The 23,665-nt window shown below is 49.2% G+C and overlaps 1 protein-coding gene across 5 annotated transcripts in view; it reads right to left on the reverse strand.

Moving 5' to 3' along the window:
• Positions 1-23,665, reverse strand: part of SPTBN1 (spectrin beta, non-erythrocytic 1) — a 197,269-nt gene that overhangs the window by 15,206 nt on the left and 158,398 nt on the right. For all 5 annotated transcript variants that reach the window (XM_067705053.1, XM_067705052.1, XM_067705054.1 and 2 more), the window contains 12 exons: positions 22,467-23,223; positions 21,313-21,515; positions 16,412-16,502; positions 11,439-11,585; positions 10,464-10,727; positions 9,065-9,289; positions 8,349-8,438; positions 7,896-8,174; positions 7,107-7,237; positions 5,697-5,901; positions 4,939-5,313; positions 1,050-1,294 (listed from right to left, as the gene is read on the reverse strand). In XM_067705053.1, the coding sequence (XP_067561154.1) occupies positions 1,050-1,294; positions 4,939-5,313; positions 5,697-5,901; positions 7,107-7,237; positions 7,896-8,174; positions 8,349-8,438; positions 9,065-9,289; positions 10,464-10,727; positions 11,439-11,585; positions 16,412-16,502; positions 21,313-21,515; positions 22,467-23,223 (3,012 nt within the window). The remainder of the gene's footprint in view (positions 1-1,049; positions 1,295-4,938; positions 5,314-5,696; positions 5,902-7,106; positions 7,238-7,895; positions 8,175-8,348; positions 8,439-9,064; positions 9,290-10,463; positions 10,728-11,438; positions 11,586-16,411; positions 16,503-21,312; positions 21,516-22,466; positions 23,224-23,665) is intronic.

Below are 23,665 nucleotides of genomic sequence, written 5' to 3' on the forward strand. Positions count from 1 at the left end.
TTGAAGGAAACTGGCGGCACAGTATCTGATTCACAGTTTGAGCGCAGGCTGGGTCACTGAGCTGCAGCGCAACGATGGTGTAACTCAGGCACAGCTTCACAACCTAACACTGAGAATAAGGCTACTTTTATTTTTGTGTGTGCGCTGAAACAATTTTTCTAGGTGGAGACTAGAAAAACCACTGGATCTCTGTTCAACCTTTTACTCTGAAATGCACCTCAGACTCTTCAAGAAGGTACAGAGGCAGTCACAGGTGTCCCCAGTTGTACCCCAGTGAGTTAGCTGCCGAAGGTTCAGGACATGTGTGTTTTAAAGAGCAGCAAATACTGTCTCCTTATTTAGACATGAAGACACACAGAGCAGGAACCAGCCAAGCAATCAGCGACTGGCAGAGCTGTGAGAACGTCTCATCCATCAAAACCGACTGACTGGAGAGTCCGGACCTAAGGAAACACAACTGCTTCATGTATGTAACAACCGTATTTCTTCTTTTGGAGCACAGCCCATCTCTCAGGTACGGTGAGGGCTGGAGCCGGCAGGGGTGAACAGGAGGCTGTCTATGTGCCTGCTTGTGCACCCACGAGCTCCTCTTCACCGCTTTGCATGAAACGTGGCCAAAGAGAAGACACAGAACAAATACTAAATACGAATCCCGAGACGCCATTAAAGCAGATGCTAGTGTAAGAGGCACCTTTGGTAATATGTCTGAAAAGGGATAGAGTGGGTTTTGATCTGACAGACATAGAAAAAGAACTCAGAAAAGCCATCTCAGTCCAGCGGTGAGGTAGAGCTAGTCCGGTCCCAGGTATGCGGCTGCTTTGAGGCACGAGGCCCACAGATGAGAGCAGGAGGGCCTGGGTGAGCGTGGACCCAGGGGGACAGGGTCGGGGAGAAATGGCGAGGGCTCCACAGGGCTCGACTACACCGGGCCCCTCGTTCCCTGACAACCGTGCGCAGGAGACAAGTGGCTCCCCCCAAAACCCCTCCCCGCCCCCGCTCTGGCCTCAAAGCTCTGGGGCAGGGCCCAGCCGGGAGGCCGGCAGCATTACCGTGGCTTCTCCTGGGCTTCGATCTGCCGGATGACATCCTCCATCCACAGCATGAGGTCGCGCACCATGCTGAAGAAGCGGAACTTGTCCCCCGTGTCCACCAGCCGCACCCTGCGGCCCTCGCAGGCGTCCAGCAGGGCCTTCCAGGCTTCCAGGACCTCGTTCTCCCGCTTCTGGATGTCCTCGGCCTTGTCGCCCGCATAGGCGGCCTGGAGGCGGGCTGCATCCTCCTGCAGCTGTCTCACCTGTGAAGCCGCCAGGAGACGAGACGGGTCGGAGCTGGGCCTCTGCGCCACCACCCGGCCTCCCACTCCCCCTCTGCACACTATTCTGCCTTCGCGCTGATGGGAGCCCTGGTCGGGAAAGGTCCCCGGAGGTGGCCCAGGATGTGAAGACGGCACAGAAACACACGGTATGCACCCAGATACAGTAAAGGATAAACACCTAATCTGCTCCTGCATGGTACCGACGGTGTCTCTGTAAAATCAGGAATGAGAGACTGCCATCAGGAACTCCTGTGGAAACACCTTTTCCATTAGCTACGTGATGCTGCTGCTGAAAACAATGTACGCATCACCGGTAAGAGCTCCCACAACGGCACTTTCCAACGTGAAAAACAAAAAGCAGCATTTAATGCAGTTGAAAATGCTGATGCCAAAGAAGGGAAAATCTTAACCAGCCAAACACTTCAATAAAAACTCTGGAGAGCAAGAAATGCCCGTGAGCCTTATGAAAATATGCTACGTGGAGATACTGTAATTTGTCATCTCCTAGTTGGCAAAAATTCAAGCTTGATGATGTATATATGTCAGTGAGCTGATTCACTGCTGACGGGACAAAAGGTTACAGCTCCTGCAGAAAGGTGCAGGCAGTACCCACCAAACTCATAAATGCATGTGCCTTTTGATTTCATGATTCCACTTGGGGGAATTTATCCTACATATACGCTTGCACTTTTAGGAAATGAAATACACATAAGGTCATTTATTGCACCAATGTCTGTAAGTGCAGAAGACTGAAAATAAAAATATCTGTTCGTCCAGGAGGGACTGGTTAAATTACACTGGCACAGTCATACAGGAGGCTCCCATGCAGTCATGAAAAAGAATGCGGAAGGGCTCTGTGTACTCATATGAGAAGTACGCCAAGATGAGACGGCTATGTAGAGAAGGCAAAGCACAGAGAGTGTACATAATATCAATACTTTCTGTGTAAAAAGAGGGAAAAAAACAAGAAAAGGCTTTCACCCTCTCGTTGGGGGCGAGGGTGGTGGTGGAGGGCAGATACACCTTTACAAGAGAAACTAATAACCGTGGCTTATTTTGTATTCAAAAATTTCCATCTCTTATGTTTTATATAAAGTACGTGTTAGTAATGCCATACTCGTGCACAACATCTAATTTAAAATATACGTGTATGGGGAGCGCACACTCAATCTTCATTTACTGATCAAAGTCTGAAGACAACAGACATCCTGAATGATAGCAGCCTTCAGATGTCCGTGAGGGGAGTTATGTGGAGAAACATCACGGTGGGGGGGATGGACACTGGGGCTTGCGGGGAGGTGTACCGACCCCGATCACTCAAAAGGCTCTAGGTGGTGGTAGGTAAGGAAAACAGATTTCTGCAAGAGATGCAAAGAAGAATCAATGGGGTTTGGTTTCCCTGGTGATTTGATTTCCGTATCCTAAGAGACTTTTGGAAACATTCTTTAAATATGGCTCAGGTATTAACTCAAATCACGATAAGCAAGTTCCTAGGAAATTATTTGAAAAGCTTATCTCCTATATGACTAACCAAATCTTTCCAAACAAGTTAAAAAAAAAAAAAAGTTTCCTGGATCTCTAGCTGTTTTTAATTTGTTCTCACAACAACAAACAAGGTAGACGAGGAGAGCGAAAGCAGAAATTCCCGCTAGAATTAACTACTGCTTTGAGGAGTCACTGCAGACCATCATCAGGTTCCCTCATGTCCACTGTTCCCGCACTGAATAGAGGATGGCGGCGGGTCAGGCTGGCATTAAGAGTAAAGCAGCCAAGGAGGAAACGCCATCGGCTTCTGGAGCCTGCACCGAGAGCCCTCCCTTCTGCTCTAACTGCAGGAGGGGCATGCATACTTTTGTGGCTGAAATGGCCTGGCCCAGCGGGTATGGTGAGGTGCAGACTATCAGGCTTGATGGAACAGATTCCTGCCCTGGACGTTCCTGGACTCTCAGTGGGCTCTCCTGCATCTCTCTGAGCCTCACAAAGTGAAGGGATTTAATGAATCAAAAAATGAAGGAGCAACTCTACCATCTCTGGAGTCTCCTGAAGTTCTAAAAGTAAATGATTTTACAGGTGCAGAGGAAAGACCTGCTGCTAATAAGGCTTCCAGGCATTCCAGAAGTTCTCTCAAGCTTTTTAAAAACTGTAACAATACACACTGCAATCCTTAAAGCATCAGGGAACCGAAGCTTAGGAAGGAAATTAAAACTTGCAGCGATACAGCGTGACAGGCTCAATTCAAGCCAGGGTCGGCCCTTCTCTGGTGGCCACGCTCTAACTGCACGTGCATGTCAGATTGCATGGTTCAGGATCCTTACACGCTCACCTGGTGCTCCAGGACCTTACACGCAGTGAGAGCCACTGAACAGGAAGCTGACAAGCTTTGGAATGGAGAATCCGCCAGCCGTGGAGGAAAGGCCGGAAACCCGCACAATGCATGGGGGGCACTTTTAAATTCTGCCTGATGCAGACCCTCAGCCACTCCACAAATCTCTTACATATTCCCTCCACACCTTCTACCTCCAAGGATGGAAAAGGGGAAGCCACTTAACGTGAATGGAGCCCCAGCTGTGCGCTACCTTTGCTTTTAGAAGGGGCAAATTCAGGGGAAAACAACAGCAGTAAAGGTGGTCCTTCCACAGAACAAACCCCAAAGCACACCAAAGAAGGCTGGCACACTAGATCGGGGCAGGCCCACGGCAAACCTGGGCTCCCAGTTTTTATAAAGCTTTGCTGGCACACAGCCACGCCCTTCGCTTTCGGATTGTCCGTGGCTGCTTCATGCTACGATGGCGGAGATGAGTAGTTGTAACGGACTGTATGTCCCACAACACCAAAACTCTGTACTGTCTGGGCTTCTACAGAAGAAGTCTGCCAACCCCTGCAGTAGATCACTGACGTGCTTCTAAAAGGTAAAAACAAACCTCCTGATATCCTGAGGGCTGATATGTTTAAGAAAACGGACTTCTTCTCTAAGATCTTGAAATTTAAGGGAAAAGACAGATACAATTTATTTTTCATCTAACAGGCATAAGACTAAGCAGTAAACTGTGCAGGAATGAGAGTGTGAATTAGAGAGTGATTATACTACAGATCGTTACTGTTATATTGTTATCACTTTGCCAGGCAGCTCTTAAACAAAGCCTTAGTGTTAACTACTTCATAGCGGGGAGGGCAAGAGCGGGCATAGTGAAACGGTAGAGTCTTGTTTTCTCTCTTCTCCGATACATAACTCAGACTCTGGTTGATGGAAATAATGAGGTATCATTTTGGAAATTATTCCGGATGGATATGCCAACGTAATTCAAATTCTTGTTGAGAAGGCCTAAAACTTGTAAATGTCTGTGTACGTGTCTGGGTTGTTTATTTTAATCATAAGTACTGTTCATCCAACAGTGTCTGCAAAATGTGGCACACTGAGAATGTTACGGATTGGTAAGTTCTCCCAGATGGAGCGTTACAACAGTGTGTGTGATACACGTGTGTGCACACGCATGTCCGTTTGATTTGGGCAATTCTCTGAGGCATGTTTTGCGGAGCCAAGGAATGGAGAGAGGTGCTCCGAGAGGCATAGAGACACTACGGAAAGAAGCCCTCCCACCACCGCTGGGCAGCGCCTCACCCACCTGAGTGCCCAGAGCCTGGATGTCGTGCTCAAACGTGGTGTGCATTCTCTGTAAGGTCTCCACTGTGTTCTGATCTCTCCCGAGCTCCTCGGGGAGTTTCTTGTGCTTGTCCTGGATGCGCCCAAAGATCTCCTTGGCATCATGGTAAAACTTGTGCAGTTCATAGGAGGCAGCGAGGATCTGCGTCCTCGTGTCGATGAGCTCCAGGAGGTCAGCCCAGGCTTCGTTGAGCCCGTCCTTCCACTCGGCGATGGTGGCGGCATCCGAGTGTCCAGAGTTGATGAGTTCATCTGCCATGTGATTGACCGTGTCCACGCGCTCCTGCCCAATGTTCCCTGTGTCCCGGGCGAATTCCCGGAATCGTTCTTGTAGCATCTGAAACAGGGATGTGCACCAAGAAATCAGTGAGACTACTGTGAACTCTTTATTTCTTGATCACACGAATGTCCTTTGGAGAGAAATGCCTGACTTAACAGATCTCAGCTCCAAAGCCTCTTTATCAATCAGGCTTCCTCCTTGCTCACTGCCGCCGAGTAAGGCCCGGGCTCCATCTCCTCTGACCAGAGGAGGACAGGGCGCAGCAGAGAAGTTCAACAACCCCCAAGTCACCCGGTGACCAAAGTGTCAAGCTGAAACGAAACCCCGCCATCTTTGGCTCGAGTCTGGGGTGCGTTCTCTGCTCGCAGAGAGGCGCGCAAGGGGCCTTCCGCAGCCCGCGTGCGCCGCGCGGCCGCCCGGGCCCTGCCCGCGGTACTTGCCGTGACGTGCTCGTAGTCCTGCCCCAGCTCGTGTGACCCTGCGACCACCTCCCTCTCGGCGATCCACTGCTCCAGGTCGTCGACCTCCCGGTTGAGCTGGAACAGCCGGTGCCTCTCGTCCAGCTTGCCCCTCCTCTCCTCGGCCAGGTCCTTGAGGCCCGCATACAGCTTGTCCACCTTGGACTGCCGCATGCTGATGCGCTCACTGTGGGGGGGGGGGGGGGGGGCGAGACGAGGGGGACATGTTCTTCAGGGAGCCAGTAAATGAGGGGAAATGCCAGGAGATCACGTTTTACAACATTTCTCAAAGGAAACCTCAAGTTAACCTATTTAGCCTAAAAAATAAAACTCTGAACTTTGACCTCAAGTAATGAAGAGCCAACGTGTAACAAAACACAGTGATTGAGGACAAAGGCCATCCTGGCCGTGATGACGGAGGGAGGGGAGAGAAATCAAAACACTGCACTGCTGGCTCCATATGTCAGGACTTCCTCTGACATTAGAAGTCAACCCAGGATCCGTTCTCAGGTGCCATGCTGTCGAAGGGACAGATAACATCCCCGTCTGTGCACACCTTGACCTTCTCTGGGCTGCATGCTCTTCCCTGCCAGGAGGGCGGGCCCTGCGGCTCCCCTTTCCTGGGTCCTGGGGGTGCAGCATCCACCCCCTCCCTCCAGCTTCTCCCAGAATGACAGTCTTCCAGCATGAAAGCAGTCAGACAAGGACTTCTTGATGCCTGTCCTTGGGAGACGAGGAAGGCCACTTTCCTGGGAGTCCTGATCACGGACCCCTGAAGGACCCCCTGTACCAACCCAGCCACTGACCTCATCTCCAACTGGCCTCGGTTAATGCACAAAGCCGATTCTTGTCTGTCTGAGCCGTAACAGGCAGTTCCAGAGAAAGCCAAAAATGACTGCCACTGAAGTGAGCGTGTGAGCCTGGTATGTAACAGTGCAGGAGTACCACACACACTCCTTTTTCTTATTCCCGAGACATTCTCAGGACTCAATGTATAAGAGTTCAGAGGCGGCATCATTTTCTTCTCGGTACAGGCCCAATTATCCTTATCCATTGTTCTATTAAAACTAGTAATTACCTTCCTAAACTGGGTGACTTTTTAAACCCAAGGGTAGGTACTTTTATCACCTGTATATCCATGCAAGTCAATCGGTACTTCTGACGCACGACACCAATAATCTTCTCTCAATAGGGCTTGGCCAGCAGGAGATAATCAGCCCGCAAGAGTGAGCTCCTGTAATGCAACCGTTCACCCTTCCTGTTCAGCACAGGCCTACTTGGGTCTGTTTTAAAAATGCTTCCCAAAGATCTACATTACCAGTTACTCGAACAAGAGGCCCTGACTGGGGAGGAACTGACAAACCAGTCTCATCTTCACGGAATGGCACTCACCTTTCGGGATGGCTGTCAGCCACCAGGGCCCGGCTGGTCTTGGAGAGCTGATGCACCGTCTCCGCGTAGTCCTCCACGGCTTGTTCCAGAATCTGGTGCTTCTTCAACATGGAGACGGCGCTCTGCTCATCCTGCTTAGAGAGGGGGACGTCACAACCACAGCCGTCCCCCCGCCCCTTGACCCAAAACCCCCCGGAAGAGGTGGTGTGGCCGGAGGAAGACTTGGCAGAAAGAAAAAAAAGCCACAGGTGTGATATGGGCGCTGGAATACGGAGAGCTCCACGAGCTTCAATGTGGACTGGACTGTGGGAGCCTCTGAAAGACGGACATGAGGATGACGCAGGGTGACGAGCACCCGCTGGAGTATGAGGTAAAGCCCAGGCCAAACCAAGCGTGTCCTGGCTGGCTGAAAACCTCTCCACGGTCTAGCAGATGTAGATAACAGCATCCTGGTGAGAATACTTTCAAATGCTGCCAGACTGTCTCAAAACAAAAGCATCTAGTATATACCGTAAAAGGCAGACTTCGGAAAATTTCTATTTAAAAAAGCAGAGGGCATGGCGAATCCGGTCTTAACGACAATACCGGTATTCAGACAAGAAAACTCTGCGTCGAGGGGCAAAGAGCCAGGTTCCAGCCACCGGTATGCACCACGCTGCCCCCACGACCAAGGCGACAACGAAACGTTTCACAAGGACGTCGCCCCCAGCGGTGCACAAGCTCAGGCTCTGTGTCTGAGGCTCTCCGGCGGCAGGGGTGGGGGTAGGGGGCTCGGTCTCCCTGCCTCACCTTGGCCTTCTCCTCGGACATCATGTACAGCTCCTGCTCGCTCATCCACGCCTCGGCCTCGGCCGCGTCGAAGTAGTACTGCTGGGCCTTGTGCGCCTCCTCCAGCCGCCGGTGCCGCTTCTCCGTCTCCTCGATGAGGAGGCCCCACAGCTGCTTCAGGTCGGCCAGCCTCTGCCGGATGGCCTCGGCGTTGAGGCTGCTGTCCGTGACGATGTTCTGGCTCCTCTCAAAGATGTCGTCGATGCGGGGCTGGTGGCCCTGGATCTCCTTCTGCAGGGTCTGTGGGAGCCGGGCATACACGCCGGAGGCTCGCTAAGCCGCGGCAGCTCGCTGCTTGCGCCGCGCCTCGGGGGCCGAGGGGAAGCCGCCAGCCCTCAGGGCTGCCCCGCTCACCGCCCTGCCGCGTGGCGCCGATTTGGCGGGAGGAGCCAGCCCCCCAGCAGACACGCTTACCTGATTTTTCTTTATTAACAGCTGCACGGTCTGGAGGTTGTGGCCGTGATCCGTGGAAGTTGCCAAAGGCATCCTCTCTCCAACCCACAACTGGAAGGAAGTGTAAATAGGTGGTCAGGGCCACTCAAAGAGAACAAATATTGGATGCAAACGAGGGCAGGAGGGGAGAGCAGGGAGGCCAGCGTGAGAGAGGAAGTGTGTTCAACCCCACTGGGGGATAAACGACAAGGGCCTGCTGTACAGCACAGTGAACCATATTCAATATCCTGTGATACACCGTAATGGAAAAGAATATGAAAAAGGACATAGACACGTATAACTGAGTCACTCTGCTGTACAGCGGAAATTAACACAACATTATAAATCAACTATACTTTAATACAATTTAGAAAAAGAAAAAGAATCCCACTGGGAAGGGCGGCCTGGGGAGTCTGCCCTTCTTCTCTGATACAGGGCACGGGCCAGTCTTCCAGACCTTACTTCATCCTCAATACCGGACTCCCCGTGAGTCCTCATTATTTGTTTTTAAAACTACGGTTTGAGGGGCATTAAACCTTTGAGTTATGCTTAGAAAACCCGACAGAAAAACAGAGTTACATTTTGTGTGGATACACAGAGCAGGGCTGGGACGGCTCAGCCCACTGACGTGACCAAGGTGGGTCGGGCCCAGCAGTGAGAACACGGGCACCAGGCTGGCCAGGCAGGGAGGTACTCACGATCTCGTCCTCCACGTCCCTGTTGAACTGATGGATCTCTCTGGAGGCCAGCAGGTTCTGCTTCCTCTCATTCAGGGGCTCCAGCAGCGCCATGAACTTGGTCTGCACGGTGAGGCGCTTGCTGTCCACCTCGTCCGTGCTCTTCCCCTCCTGGCTCAGGGCCTGCGCCTGGCTCTGGAGCTCTTCGATCTCCTTCTTCCGCACCTCCATCTGATTCTCCAGCATCTGAGGGCGAAGACAGACCCACCTTCACACCCGAGACGAGGGACACACGGAGGGTGCTGTAAAATGTTCCCCTGTGGCACTGGCCACAATGGAAGACCCAAGAATGTTCACTGATACAGGGGAGAGCCCAAGAAATGGTTCCGCACGGCCAGCGAACCAGCAATTAGCGCTCCACTTCGTCAGCTGATCTTTCAAAAAAAAATCCCTAGAAAGATTTTTTTTCAACTTGGGAGCAACTGTCAAGTTTACCCAGGAACTTAGGAGGCAAATGACAGGGGAAACAAGAATTAATTATGGGGAAAGGAAAGGACAGCCTTCATCTGCCTGTTCAGAAGCCATAACGACGTTGGAAACCAGCTGAACCCCCAGGAAGGAGTCAGGTCTTCTGCTTCCAGTTCTTTTAGGCCAGAAGGACGGCCAATGTTACCATCTCCTCTTGATTTCTTCAGTCAGAAAGCTGATTATTCTTTTTTAAAACACTGGATAATGGCTAAAAACATCCTAACTGTGTATTTACATGAGGAAAACGAGCAAAAGCAGAAGCAGAGGTCTCTCACTCAGGAAAGACCACCCCGGGAAGCCCACACACTGCTGGCTTAGAGACAAGGGCTGGCATCTGAGAATAAACCGACTCTTTTCTTAGGTAGGGGAGGACTCGGCCACACACTGCAAACCTGGCCCAGGGAGCCCCTGCCAGGTTCTGCCACCAACCTGCTTGCTCAACCTCACCAGAGCTGCTTCCTCCTCGATTCAGAGTAAATTCATTGGCCCTTAGATGGGCTTTACTGTGACGCAAAAAAACCCAAATTTCTTTTATTATTTATCAAGTGCCCTGAACAACTCAGGTAACTATCACATACCTAGACGTTATACAGCCAAGTATGCAAACACAATGACCTTCCTTCATGTAAACTGCAGACTAAATGAAATGAATAGTTACTCAACTGTTAAGTGGTGATACTATCCATCAACCAAGATGATAATGAAAGAATATTTCCATGCATGGACACCCAGCACTGCTACTGTGTCTTTCCAGGTGATTCTGGAAATGTCCCACAATGCTGTCAGAGCCCGCTGTGCTGGGTTAAAATCCCTTCACACACCAAGGGGATGTCTGAGAACACGGTGGGCGAGTTAAGACTATCAGGACCACGGCAGGGAAACAGCCACTTGCCTGTTGCTTTTTCAGCAGGATGTTGACACTGGTGAGGTCTTTGCCATAGTCGTCAGATTGAATCTGACTCTCCAGGCCGTGCAGCCATTTGTCCAGATCTGCACAGCTCTGGGTGAAGAGTTCAGCTCTGTTTGCGTCGAAGAGCCGCTGGGCCTTGGTCTGCGTGGTAGACTCAAGGACTTCCCACATTTTATGTAAACCTGTGAGTTTCTCCTTCACCACGGCTTCCGTCTCTGGCTTTTCTGAAATGAGCTGCATTCCTTCCTGGAAAACACACATACATGCAGTTTGCAGGAGAATAGGTGCCACTGTGAAAAACAAACCTGAGATATTTGATCTGTGAGTTTCTTATTCATTCAACACACACACACGTACGTACGCACGCACGCGCAGCCTTTCCACATAGAGTTAACTGCTCAACAAAATTGACAATGGCCTGGCCTACTGTGGTTTTCACAGGCGTGGAGCACCAAGTGATTGCTGGGGCTTAGGGACACTTGAGGCCAATAACCTAAAACTCCATCCCCTCCACATCACCCCCAAGAGACTGTAATACATTATTTTAACCGTTAAGAGTTTGAAACAATATAGAGTGTGAAGGAAGAGAAGGGTGGGTGGGGAATGTCACATTCATGTTCTGTTGTGCTGCAGAGAACCTCCCTGTGCCAAAGCAACACATTTTAGATTATTTAAAATACATAATATTTCTAAGTTCCGTGGATCCGCTCAGTCTCTATCACAGTCCAGCACACATAACATGATCAACAGAGTGAGGACGCCGCCCCAGGGGCTTGCGGTCCATCAGGGGCAGCAGATGAGACACGGGACTGCTCCCGGCTGTGTCACTTCTGTATGTGGTCAGATATGACTCAAATATGCTGGAAAACGTGCTAAATACAAAGGAGCTCATTTCCACCCAGTTCGTTTACTCACCACGGCCACACCGACAGAGCCCCATCAAACATCTTAACTCACCTTCTCAATTTTGTCAAGCCATTCTTTGTTGGATGCGAGTTCTGCCATAAAGGCTTGATGTTTTAACCATTTACTGTGCAGATTTCTGGCTTCATCATAAGACATGTCCTGGGCTGTAAGCATCTTTTCATTGATCCAGAGAGACAGCTAGGAAAGAAAAAAAAAAATCAGGAACGTTTCAGAGACTGTAATCACAGTGACATCAGCCTTTCTTCTGCCCGGAAGGAGCCATCAGGTCGTACTACACACACTCCACGTTTCCACGTCAACAGACAACCAAACGTTCACTTTACAACTCTGACCCGTCACAGCAGGTATCTCCACCGTACGGACACTGTACCGGAGCCTTGCTCCCGACTATGTATCTAACATTAAATCCAGGAGTACAAAAGTGCTCCGAGCCAGCTTTCAAACTGCTTGGCACCCTTAACCAGCTATTCCCCCAAAGGCTTGTTTAAAATTCTGCCCTAACCAGGCTAAGTCACAACCTTCTTTCTCCTTCAAAGAGCCGTGCCAGCTATACCGTGTTAAGCATGATTAAGTGTCTTCTACTCTGTTCGGTAATCCTTTTACTTTTAGTTCTTTTATTTAAAAAAGCCAAAGCCCCTACTCTTTTATCCCTCCCTTTTCCTTCACAGGCCTATCTATGGGGATGCCAAAAAGCGTAAGTAACTTGCTCACTATAGGCGTAAGGCAGCAACGATGCCCTCTCAACGCTCCCTTCAGGTCTGAGTCACCTGCGCCTTTTCCTCCTCTGTCTGTGAAGAACCTTCCATTCAGACCAAGAAACACTTCACAGGACTTGATTTTGAGGCCCAACATGTCTTGCTTGGATCTGAACTCTAGGAAGCCTCTTCACAGAGCCTGCCAGCCACTGACAGACAGATCTGAGAAGCCTGGGGCAGGAGTCAGCCCAGTCTGGCTCCTGGACACACTTCTCCTGCTGGCTCTCATCCTGATTTGCCTGGCTCCTCACTGCCTGCCTGTAGTTGGCCACACCAGGGTCCTAATTCCTACCCCATCTCAGCACTAACCAGGAGAGCTTTTGTTTGCCCAGGCGAAAGATACGCAAACAAACGCAGGATCAGCCTGGAACCAGAAGCAAACGTCTTCAGGGGCTGTGCCCTTCCTCCTAATGTGACCACAAGGAGCCACGCTTACACCAGCTGCTGCCACGACGAATCTGCACCCAAACTGCTTCATGGTCCCATCACCAAAGGTTTAGAAATGGTGCATAAAACCAACAGAAACGCTTACAGAATCAACAATTCCGAGGCCATTCACTTGCACCCTGGGCTGCTGCTAGGAAAGGCTTCCCCGTAAATTTGCTTCAACAATACAAAGTCTGTTCTTTGAAAACAATGTCAAGGAGGGTGATGCGGGTCATGGGAGCACCCCGGCTCTGCACATGGGTGAACCCCCAGGCACCATCTCTACTTTCCTCAGGATACTCACCCACCACACAGGAGGGAGTGGGGTTGAAAACAAAAGGTCGTGAGATCTTTGATGTCACGCTTTATTAAGGGAAAAAACCCCAGTAAATCTCATAACGCCCTTTGTAAGCAAGAAGCATAGATCTGTTACACAGCAGCCGAGACACTAAATTTCCTACTTTAAAAGCATTACCTATTTTCCTTCCAGTTACCTGAGTAACTAAGATCTGAAATGCTATGGCCGTCCAATCTAAGGAGAAAAGAGGTTAAAAGGAAACCAAATGGTAAAGCTTTCCCCTGTACTCTGTACACACACACTAAACACAATAAAAGGCATTTATCCGAAGTGCAAAGGACATTCACATATTTGCGCTATTCATAAACACCTACCCAAGAGAGATTTTTAAAAAAAGAGCTACATAAAAATCAGAGGCTTATAAACAAATCTGCTCTTTGCTGAACACATCATCCTACAGATAAAGCAGCGTGCAATGCAGCACAATGAAATGGAGCTTTGGAACTTGCTAGTTTATCAGCCCTCCATCAGCATTCTGGAATCAGAACCACAGTTATTATTTGTGGGCATTTGCAAAGGTCATTTAAGAATATACTCATTCTCTGCAGAACAGAACACTGTGCAGACTGGAAAAGGATAGGAAAAAATGCTTTGATCACTGGATTAAGCTCAAAGCAAAGCACTGAACTCGCTATCCCTGTGCCACCGCGTCTAGTTATACTGTCCTCCTGGGGAAAAAAAAAAAATCAATCTCAGAAAACAGGAGGTATGGTGGGAGGGAACACAACAGAAAAGCAGTACCTTTTAAATCATTCATTTTTCAGGATATCACATTAAAATAACGGTACAAAAATTATGATGCTCTTTGTGTCGCTATCTATAACTGGGACTAGGTGGGCCCTGCTCATTCTCGCGGCACTGCTGCGATAAATTTCCCCATCCAGGAAGTGTTTCTCGGCGGGTAGCAATGATGGCAGAATTCACAACCCAGCCCCCTCTAGCCTCTAACCCACGAGGAAGGGAGCGTGACAGCGAGACAACCTGGATTCTCCAGACCCTGAACAATACCAACAGCCAGCAATGGTATTAAATCTGACCTCCGGGTGCTCTGTAAAACTCCACCACCACAAGAATAGATAGGTTTTCAAATGCTGGGCTGGTGCACACACAAGCTCCATTCTCAGAGGTTCTGGCTTAAAAGGGGGTGTATTTTAATGAGGCTGAATGATGGAAAGTTTACAGTCAAAGAATAGTATCTCTTAATAATAATATCACCCCTTTGCTTGTACTGCTACACTGAGGGTTTTGGAGCCCCAAACCTGACCTAAATTCCGTCACTATGCGGAAACTATATATGCTGATGTGGTACCCCCAGCAGATCCTATGGCTGTACTAACTCTTAATGAGGTTCAAGGAGAGAAAGATAAACCAGGGAGACTTGGCCGAGCAGACACAAGAGACCTGCGAACCATCTCCAGGACAACAAAGCCCAGGCAAAACCTCTCTGCCTGCTTTGAGGGGAAATCGTGCAGGGCTGAGCCCTCTGGGCGTGCCTAACAGTCGCTGGTGTGTGTTAAGGAGGGAACTCCTTGTAACTAAGGATGCTCGTTTGGAACAAGCGTTAACAAGATCTAAAACTCTACTAAAACTATTTCCTGTGATTCAACTTGGAAGGACTATCGTTTTATCTGCTTAGTTTTCCCACACATTTCTATTCGAATCCACACGTATGCAAATGGAAAATGGGGGCTGGAAATTTCAACGGAGCTTCTCTCAAAGGTTCCTCCGTCCTCTCACTTCCTGCTCACTTCCTGGCATTCTTTTCCCCAAATTTAGTCCAGGTTTCACCACGCTCAGGTCAATGAATTTCATCTCAGTAACTTGTCCTTTAAGCAAGGGTATGGAATCCCACTGATTTCCCCAGCACAACACTTCCAATATGTCTTGAGGTTAAAACAAGTCACTGGTGGTGCTTCAAGGCAAACATCAAGGTACTTCAGGGACCTTCGATCTGGGGAAGGCACAGCCCAGGCTGCAAACGTCTCCCGACAACTTTCACTCCCTCCAGTGCTGAAGGGCCACTTGGTATTCACTGCAGCACATCATGCAACTCTACGCAGCTAACCTTGGAGCCCATTACTCTTCCCTATGCCTTGTCTGGGGACGCGGATGCCTCTTTAAATGAGCATCCTATTCAAATAGGTTATTAATGCTCAGGTGTCACTTGAAGAGGCACTCCTGTCCTCAGCCTGTCTGGCTCTAGGCAAACCCCGAGAGACCTAGGTCCATCAGTGTGGCCCTGAAAGCCAACAGACCCTAAGCCACACAGTTGAGGGGCTTTCTTCCCTTCTCAAGGTTTAGCTACTAGAGCATATTTTAAGATTCACAGTAAGACAGCAGTTTAATGGACATGAAGGATCGCTTCTGTCACCGACTCTCTGACTCAGCTGTTATTAGAGCCACATTTCTTTTAACACATAGCTATAAGTTTGCACGTGAGGGATTCGTGGTGAGTCCAGTCATATTTTTAGCACATGACCTCGATCCTCTCCCCACCCCTCGAACTCCCCGTCCCCAAGGTCCCTGCAGCTTCACTTGGATATTCTTCATCCCATGTCTGCCTCCAATGGGATTTAAAGTCTAATAAACCAGAGAGGACCGGGTCTCACTGTGGTTCTCTGGCAGACAGTGAAATACGACGATGTGCTCGTGATCTCACCCATGTGAAGTCAGCTAGATGCTCTTTTCCAACTAGCTTGCAGAGAGAGTGCATTTTTCTGGCGAACTTTAGTTTCCCCAGTTTGTTTACGCACGTATCAGGGGAGCATGAAACAGTTTGAGAATCCTCAGATTCATACCACATGCTAAAACTCAAGAGTTTGAAATCAGGATTACTGCTGCTCTTGGCGTATCAGACAGACACCTGAGGAGCCTGAAAGGTGGATATGTCACGGTCTTCAGTGAACAAGAAAGTCAGTTTCTATGTTCTTAAATCCTTCTTCTTACCTGGGTAGCCAACTGCAGTTCCTTTTACTTCTTTCCTTCTGTACTATTCAATGTGCGTCATTGTAAATAGTTTAAAATATACTATCAGATGCTTTTAGGTTACAGAATACTTGAGAACATCACTGTCTTTGACGATGGAAATGTTCTAACATCTGCATTGTTCATGTGATACGGCAGCCATGAATCACAGGTGGTTGGCTTCTGAGCACTTAAAATACAGTGATGATGGAGGAACCACACTCTTAATTTCATTTGATTTAAAATGAGACAGGCACATGTAGCTAGTGTCTACTGCATTGGACAGCACAGTTGTAGCCTACAATATTCTAGATCGTAATAATCTGGTTACTCTAAGTGGTAGCTTGTAGGCTGGAGAACTGACACTGCCCCACCTGCAAATTATATACGTGATATGAATTTCTGGCCTCAGTTAGTTCTATAATCCCAAGGGCTCTTATGCCAAATGCTCGGCTGCTCTTGTGAGAAGAGAGGAAAGGAGGAGTTAAAAGGAGACGCACCTCCTGACAATCTTGCAGGAATTTCTGAAGATCCCTGTTGTCCTTCAGTCTCATCAGAAGCTCACTGGCTGCCTCACGATTCTTCCTGTGTCTGTTACAAAGATAATAAAAATAATTTTAAGAAGAGGAAGCAGGGAATCTTGAAATGCAGAATTTACAACTCAGCTTCTTTCCTGGGTCTCAATATACGCTGAAAACAGTTTGCTAACAGTTCTCAATCATGTCAAGGAGACAAGATAACCCGACCCAGAGAGTTTGGCATCCTCCAAATGAGTAAGTCATGGTACAAGAGACCATCACACCTGTCCCAGCCACACAACAGGCCAGGATGCAGGCAAAAGAGCTTCATAAATCTGGTGTTAGGGGAGAAAAACCCTGAGCATGTGCTGAGTGAGGCTCTCCATTTTAGGAACTATGTGAGAATATGAAATTGATCTCTAAGAAACTCATACCTGGGTGACAGGCCATGTACATGGCTAAGAAAATGCATAAAACCATGTAACTGGCTTAAAGGAACCTTCCCTGATGACGAGATTCTCGTCAGGAGAAAAACTCACCCAAATCAACAATAAACCAAGAATGAAAATTTTCAGACCTGTGACATCACACACCTAACTCAATCCCACTCTTCATTAACAGATAAGGGTCACCAAGGTTTAAAGAAGTTAAAGCACAAAACCGTAACCGAAAAACTGAAAAGAACTGGAAGGAGCTGCTGAACTTGGGGGACGACAAGGCACGTGGATGCTGGGCACAGGGCTTCCTGGCACACGCTGTGGAGGTGCCAGAGCTCCCCTGCGAGCCTCCTTTACGCGCCCAGGGGCTTCTCCACCAGACTGTGAAGAAGGGCCACGTGAATGCTGTGAGTGCCATGAGTGCCACGGAAAGGGCTACCTCCACGTGGTCCTACTGCCATGGGGCAGAGCCGTACCACACTGAGCATCGAGAAGCATCGCCGTAACACAGCTCTCCCATCTTCCCAAGGAGCCCAAGCGCCAGCCAGCCAAAGCGAAGGGTGCGAAGAAGGGCAAAGGAAGGGTGCAGATGGGGAGGTTTGGTTTTTCATTCCAATTCCCAAAGCAATTTCTTGCTGCAGTGCCTGGGCAAGGTCTCTCAACCAGCCCTGCCTGCCCCCATGGCAGGGAGGAAGAACACGACCTCTGATTCTCTACAACACCAAGAAAGGGCAGCTCAGGGAGCACCTCATGCCAACTGGCTTTTAAAGAACCTTCTTCAAGGGCAAGAAAGACCTTACAGTGAAGCATGTGTCACACGGGCCTGCAGTGGCTGCTGGCAACAAGGGACAGTGGCAGCATTGTAGCTACCATCTTGCCTGGGGACCAAAGGGAAATGCCCTCTGTTCCTACGGGTACCGGCGACTACAGAACACAGCAATAGCATGAATGGAAATAATGCCGTCAGGTATTATTGTTTATTATGATATGTTTATACCACTTAGGCAAAATACAACAACAGAAAAGTACTTCTCATATAATGCTAAATGAAGAGAGTTTATGCACAGCCAATGATACAAAACTCCAAGGCACAAATTGGAAAAGCAAAAACTAAAATGGCATGTGCTGAGGGTGAGATTAAAAAGTAGTAGTTTCCACCTCCCCTCCGAATTTTTAACATTGTGGCTTTTATAATAAAAAATAAAAGGCCAAAGCCCCTTCACTTCATTGCTATCCTTTCTCAAAGATCAAAAATTTTAAAAAAAATGTGTTTTAAAGATTGTTAGTGATCTCGGACTAAAGGAATTAGTCATCTAAAAATGTGGGTGGGGAAGGAATGTCAAGAAAAGTTCTTCAAGTTCCCAATCCTCAAATTCCAGTCACTATTTGTAGGGGGGGTTTAAGAGAAAGAGAGCAAATAAAGCAAACCTTCAGGAGGAAGGTAATTTGAGTTGGAGTTAAGTCACAAAATGCAAGAGTCCTGCCTTTAGCCAAAGGCCTTGGATGTAAGTTCCCGTTCCCTTCCCCGGCGTCACACAAAAATGCTACGATGGCAAGGAGTAAACAGAGACATGGGCAGTTAAACCAGGACATGCGACTTTGAAGCTCGTAGAAATAATAGGAGTAAAAATAACTTCAAACGCTGGGAAAATTTACTAAGAGAGAAATACCACCGGACGGAATCTTGAATGTCTCTCTTACATAATCAAGACTCACACGTGCCCGGTGGACTTCTGCCTGGACAATTTTCCTCTTTCGGTGGGTGCATGAAGGAGGGAAAGGCCAAATGGCGATTTAAGGCCTCAGGTCCAAACAACACAGATCAGGGGGGCATGAGGACGGCCTCTGAGCGATGTGCTCTGCGGGATGAAAAACAGCTACACAGGCAGCTGAGGTGGTCGCTGCTTCAGAAAACCCTCGAGAGAAGTGAGCACGGCTTAACTGTGCACTAGTGGTCACCAACGGTATTCACGGGAAGCGAAACTTGGGAAGGTCTTTCAAGGGGTGATTGTGGATTTAATTAGAGGGAAGGACCTTCTTAAACTTGGCCGTAGCTTCCCACACTCCTAAGAGTGCTCTTTGGGGCAAGGTTAAATGTCTTGCTTTCTTTCCATCTCTCACCACCTACCCCTATAATGAGACTGAAAGGCTCCTCACCACATGAGGCAGATATTGGGCTTAACTGTGGTTCTTACGGAAAATAAAGAACCACAGGTACCTAAGTAAAGTGGGTTGGTGATTTTTAAGCTTTTTCTCCCATGTGAGATCAGGTCTGGCTTTATGAAACTGGACACTTTTCCTTTTCTCCCAGGACTGCACTGGGGCTGGAATTTCCCTCTGAGCCAGGAAGCTCACCCGTTCACACCCCCCTGAGCAGGCTTGGACAGCAGGCTCCTTTCCACCCAGTCACAAGCCCTTTAAAGGCCACTCATGCCCCACCCACATCTGTTAAGAGTCAGCGTCTCTGTTCTAGTACTTCTTCTTCTCAACAAACTTCAGTGGTAATCGACGAGATTTCCAGAACGTAAGCAGGTTATGATGATTCTGCTTTCTACAAAAATAGCTTCACGGGAGCGTCAGAATGTTTCTGGACGGGGATCAGATCCGAAGAGTTAAGATATTTACTTAGCATGTGCCCTGACACCACCTGGAACTCAGATTTGTATATTTTTTATAACAGACCAGTGTCCTCTGGGGTCAAGTTTCAGATCTTGAGGCCTCTGGGGATATTAAAGTGAAACCAGAATTCGGTTAACACGTGCTGAGGAAAATAAGAAAATGTAGTCCTCCTGAGGGCAGATCACCGGAAAGCCCCGTCCCCCTTCCATCTCTCTTACGCTTACGGATAGCAGGGAATCTTCTTCCCAATGCTTTTTTAACAACAGAAATCCCCAGGAGGCCTTGGAACCCCACGGGCCCAGGCTCTCAGTCAAGGACAAAAGGAAGGTTAAGCCGCACTTGAGAGCTGCTGAAGCATTCCCTCACATCCAGGAGCCTCCGGTCTTGACAGAGTCACCTGCTTCCAACAAGCCCTTGCAGCTGCAGCATCAGGGGACGGATAAACACACTGAGGAAGCTGCCAGGCAGCTGCACGCCTGCCTGAACACAAGTGTCCTCAGCGGCCCGGCCTGCCTTCAGGAAACCAGCTGTGTGCACCTAACATGGAAGAACATGGTGTATCATGTTTACAAAACAACATGAGATTTAGCATTAAGAGAAAAGAAATTCCTTCTCCTCCAGGTTAAGCCTGTCTTGCCCAATCCTTGTTTCTCACACTTATTGAAGAAGGGCTTGGTGGAGGGATTTTTTTTCTTTTTCTTTTTCGTAGCTGTTTTAAAAGCAACAGATACAAAATTATAATTAATATACCTTACATCCTATTCCATAGTACCAGCCTGAGAGCATACGGTTTAGGATCCGAATCAGTGCAAAGCACAGACTGGTTAAAGGCAGGAGCTCAGTCTTTACAGGGCAAGAGTAATTCCCCTCTCCACTGCACACTGTAAAACGTTCATCTGGCCCAGGGTCCCAGGAGACCCTCTCAGACATGGTAAGAAGGTAAGTAAGGAAACGCTCTCAGCAAGAAGTTCTTCCTCTTCACTGCACTTGAAGGCCGGAGAACCCTTGAGGAAGAGGCTGTTTCTCGGTGACATCAGTCTCACAACGAGCCCTTAAATCTGGCCCAGGGCTCCCTGGCACCGGGGAAGATCAGCTGCAGCAGAGGCCAGTGACTGACCCAGATGGGCCACACCCAGAGAGAAGTGGCCAGTCCAGAACCAAGCCAGATCTGCCCAGACCTCCTACTTCAGTAATAACCAAGGCAGAGTTAAGAGGCAGGCGTGAAGGTCTAACAGAGAACACTGGCCAGGGAGAAAAATCTTTTGGAACGGCAAATAAATAAATAAATAAAAATACAACAAGAGCATCTCATCTTGGAGAGGCCTTGGCAGAAAAGGAGGAAAAGTCTTTTTTCTTATTATGAAAAAGATCCTATTACAGCATCACCCAAGTCAATTTTCTAAGAAAGGCCTGATGGTGTTCACTTTTGCCTCTGCCAGGTACTCGGGACAAGCCAACTTTGCCCTTCCTCCCTGTCCCCTCCTGAAAGGCCTCAGAGGAGTCTTGTGTGGATGAAGGCGAATGTGGGCTTGGCTGGGGAAGCGTCTGGCTTTCGGGGTCCCACTGGGTGACACGCTACGTGTCACCTCTCACAGGGCAAGGCTCACACCCCACCGCTACTCAGCACTCTGGCTCTCCTAAGTCTTTGGTTAAGAATTAGTCTGGCGTCTCAGGCTTTCTTTCTTTTGTAGATTAAATTTTGCTAGGTGCCCACGTCCTGCCCACTGGGGGAATTTATACCCACAGCCCCAAAGACGTTGGCCAGTGACTCAGAGGCTTGACAGCCCCAGGGTGTATGACTCCCTTGAGAACCTCAGGACACCGCACCTGTCATCGATAGAGTCCACCTTCTCCTGGATGCGGTCCGAACTGATGTTCCCATCGCTCACCAGCCTCCGGCCCGTCTCCACGACCGCATTGATCTTCTCCTCGTTGGCGTCCATGGTGGTCATGAAGTCCTCTTGTTTTTTAATAGCTGCTTCAGCTCCTTCCAAGGTGGTGGGCATTTCAGTATGGGCCAAAACATACTCCTTATTTAAAAAGGGAAAAACAAAATCAGAGCACGACGAGAAATCACGAAATACAACTTGCTTTCAGAACAACAACAAAAAAGCACTCTTTCCTACATTCTGCATTTCCACGCAACATACTTTGCAACAACTGCTTCGTCACACTTATATGAAATTATCTATGGAGTCAGTTAACACAAAAAGTTGGGCAGGGGAAAAAAATCCCAGTGGGACACCGCAAGTGACTAAATTTCCCTAAGTGGTTAAATGCTCCTATTTTTTTCCCGGAGAGTGAGGGAAGTGAACAAAGGTCTGTGCACCAGCCACAAGGGTCCACTCATGTGCCCATAAGGTGACAGCAGCAGACCATTCAAACCCAATCTTTTAAGAAGGATTATCAACCACAATGTTGGCGACCGTCCTTAGCTCTTTCTCTAATCACTGCCCTTGGGTCATTGGGTCAAGTCCCTGACCTTTCTAGAGCAACGAAGACAGAACCATTCAGAAAAAAAAAGAAAGAAAGAAAGAAAAGAAAAAAATCCCCTAAAATACTGGGTTGGCCAAAAAGTTCGTTCGGATTTTTCCGTAATCTTACGGAAAAACCCGAACGAACTTTTTGGCCAACCCAATACTTTTGAGATTGAATTAACACCTCTCAGAATGTCACTAATTTAATGAACTACTATGAGGACATACGTACTATGAACACACTAAGAGGTCCTCGACCGTCACTGCAGTGGAACTGTACTCTGCAAGGCAAGAGAGCCCCTGTGGACATCTTCAGCTCTATCCCCTACTACGTTGTGATGGGTTTCAGTGCCTTAGATGTCAGGAAAAAACAAGTGTCTTTCCATTATTCTTCTCACTTCCCACAGGTGAGGTTGAAACCGGCAGCCCTGGCAGAAGTGCCTCCAAAGGCAGCCAGGGCCCCTGCTCCGACAGGAAGGGAGCCAAGGCAAGGAGGGACGTTACCTGGTTGTTCAGGAAGGCTTCGGCCTGCTTCGTGTCCCGCAGGAACTGCTGGTAGGCGTGGGACTGGGAGAGAAGGTTCTGCCTGTTCTCCCACATCTTGTGGAGCTCATTCCACCCAGTGTCCAGGGCCTGCAGCCGCTGCCGCAAGAACATGTACTGGGCGTCGGTCTGGCCCTGGGTGACCATCTCGCCCATGTCCCTCATCTTCTGGTAGTCCTCCTCATAGTTGTCGATCTCGTTTTTGATGTTCTCGTGCTGCGTGAGGAGCTTCTCAGCCTCGGTCAGGGTGTTGGGCATGTCCTCCGAGGCGATGGCCGTCTGGGTCCTGGAGAGCCAGGACTGGAAGTCGTCCAGGTCCCGCAGGAACTGCTGCAGCTTGCTGGCCTCTCCCAAGGAGGCCTCGCGGTTCTTCAGCGTGGTCTTCATCTCCTCCCACACGTCGCTGATCTCGGCCAGCCGAGACAGGATGGCCTGGGCCTGGTCGGGGTGCTCCGACTCCAGCTTCTCGGCCTCCTTCTGCAGGTCGCTCAGCTTTGCCTCGATGGCCACCAGGTCCCGCTCCATGCCGGTCAGCTTGCGCTGCAGGGCCATGACTCCTGCCAGGTCGTTGCCCAGGTCCTGGGTGGATTCGATGACCTTGGTCTTTTCCCGAATCCAGGACTTGGTTTCGTTGCACTCGAGGTGGTAGTTCTGGATGCTCAGGGCGGAGAGGAGAGCGTCCTTCTTCCGGTCCACCAGCTCCCTGAACTGACTCCACCTGTGGGTGCAGGGGCGGAGGAGAGAGAAGAATGGGAGAGAGGTCGGAAGCTCACGGCTGGACGAGGAAATTAACAGTGACGGTCGAAGCTGCGACTCCCCCTCCAACTTTGCTTTGACTACATGCGTTTTGGAAAATCATCTCCCTCAGTATATGGACACCTAATATCACCATCGAAACAGCTCAGAGACACACTATAATCGGGAAAGAGCCTGACAAGAGGGGGGACTTGTCAAAGGAGCTGCAAAGTCAGCAGTGACAACACACCCGTCCCCCAAAGAGTCACTTAATTCATGTCTGCGATGCACATTTTACTCATCTCCGAGCGGCACCTAATGAACGTTTCCCACACCCAAGGCCTCAGAACCAAGGCCAGCTTGCCACCACGACCTACTCAAACGTATTTATTCAACAGAAAGATAAGACCAGGACAAAGGTCCAC

Source organism: Pseudorca crassidens, chromosome 14 (assembly GCF_039906515.1).
Source record: "Pseudorca crassidens isolate mPseCra1 chromosome 14, mPseCra1.hap1, whole genome shotgun sequence".
Taxonomy (NCBI): Eukaryota; Metazoa; Chordata; class Mammalia; order Artiodactyla; family Delphinidae; genus Pseudorca; species Pseudorca crassidens.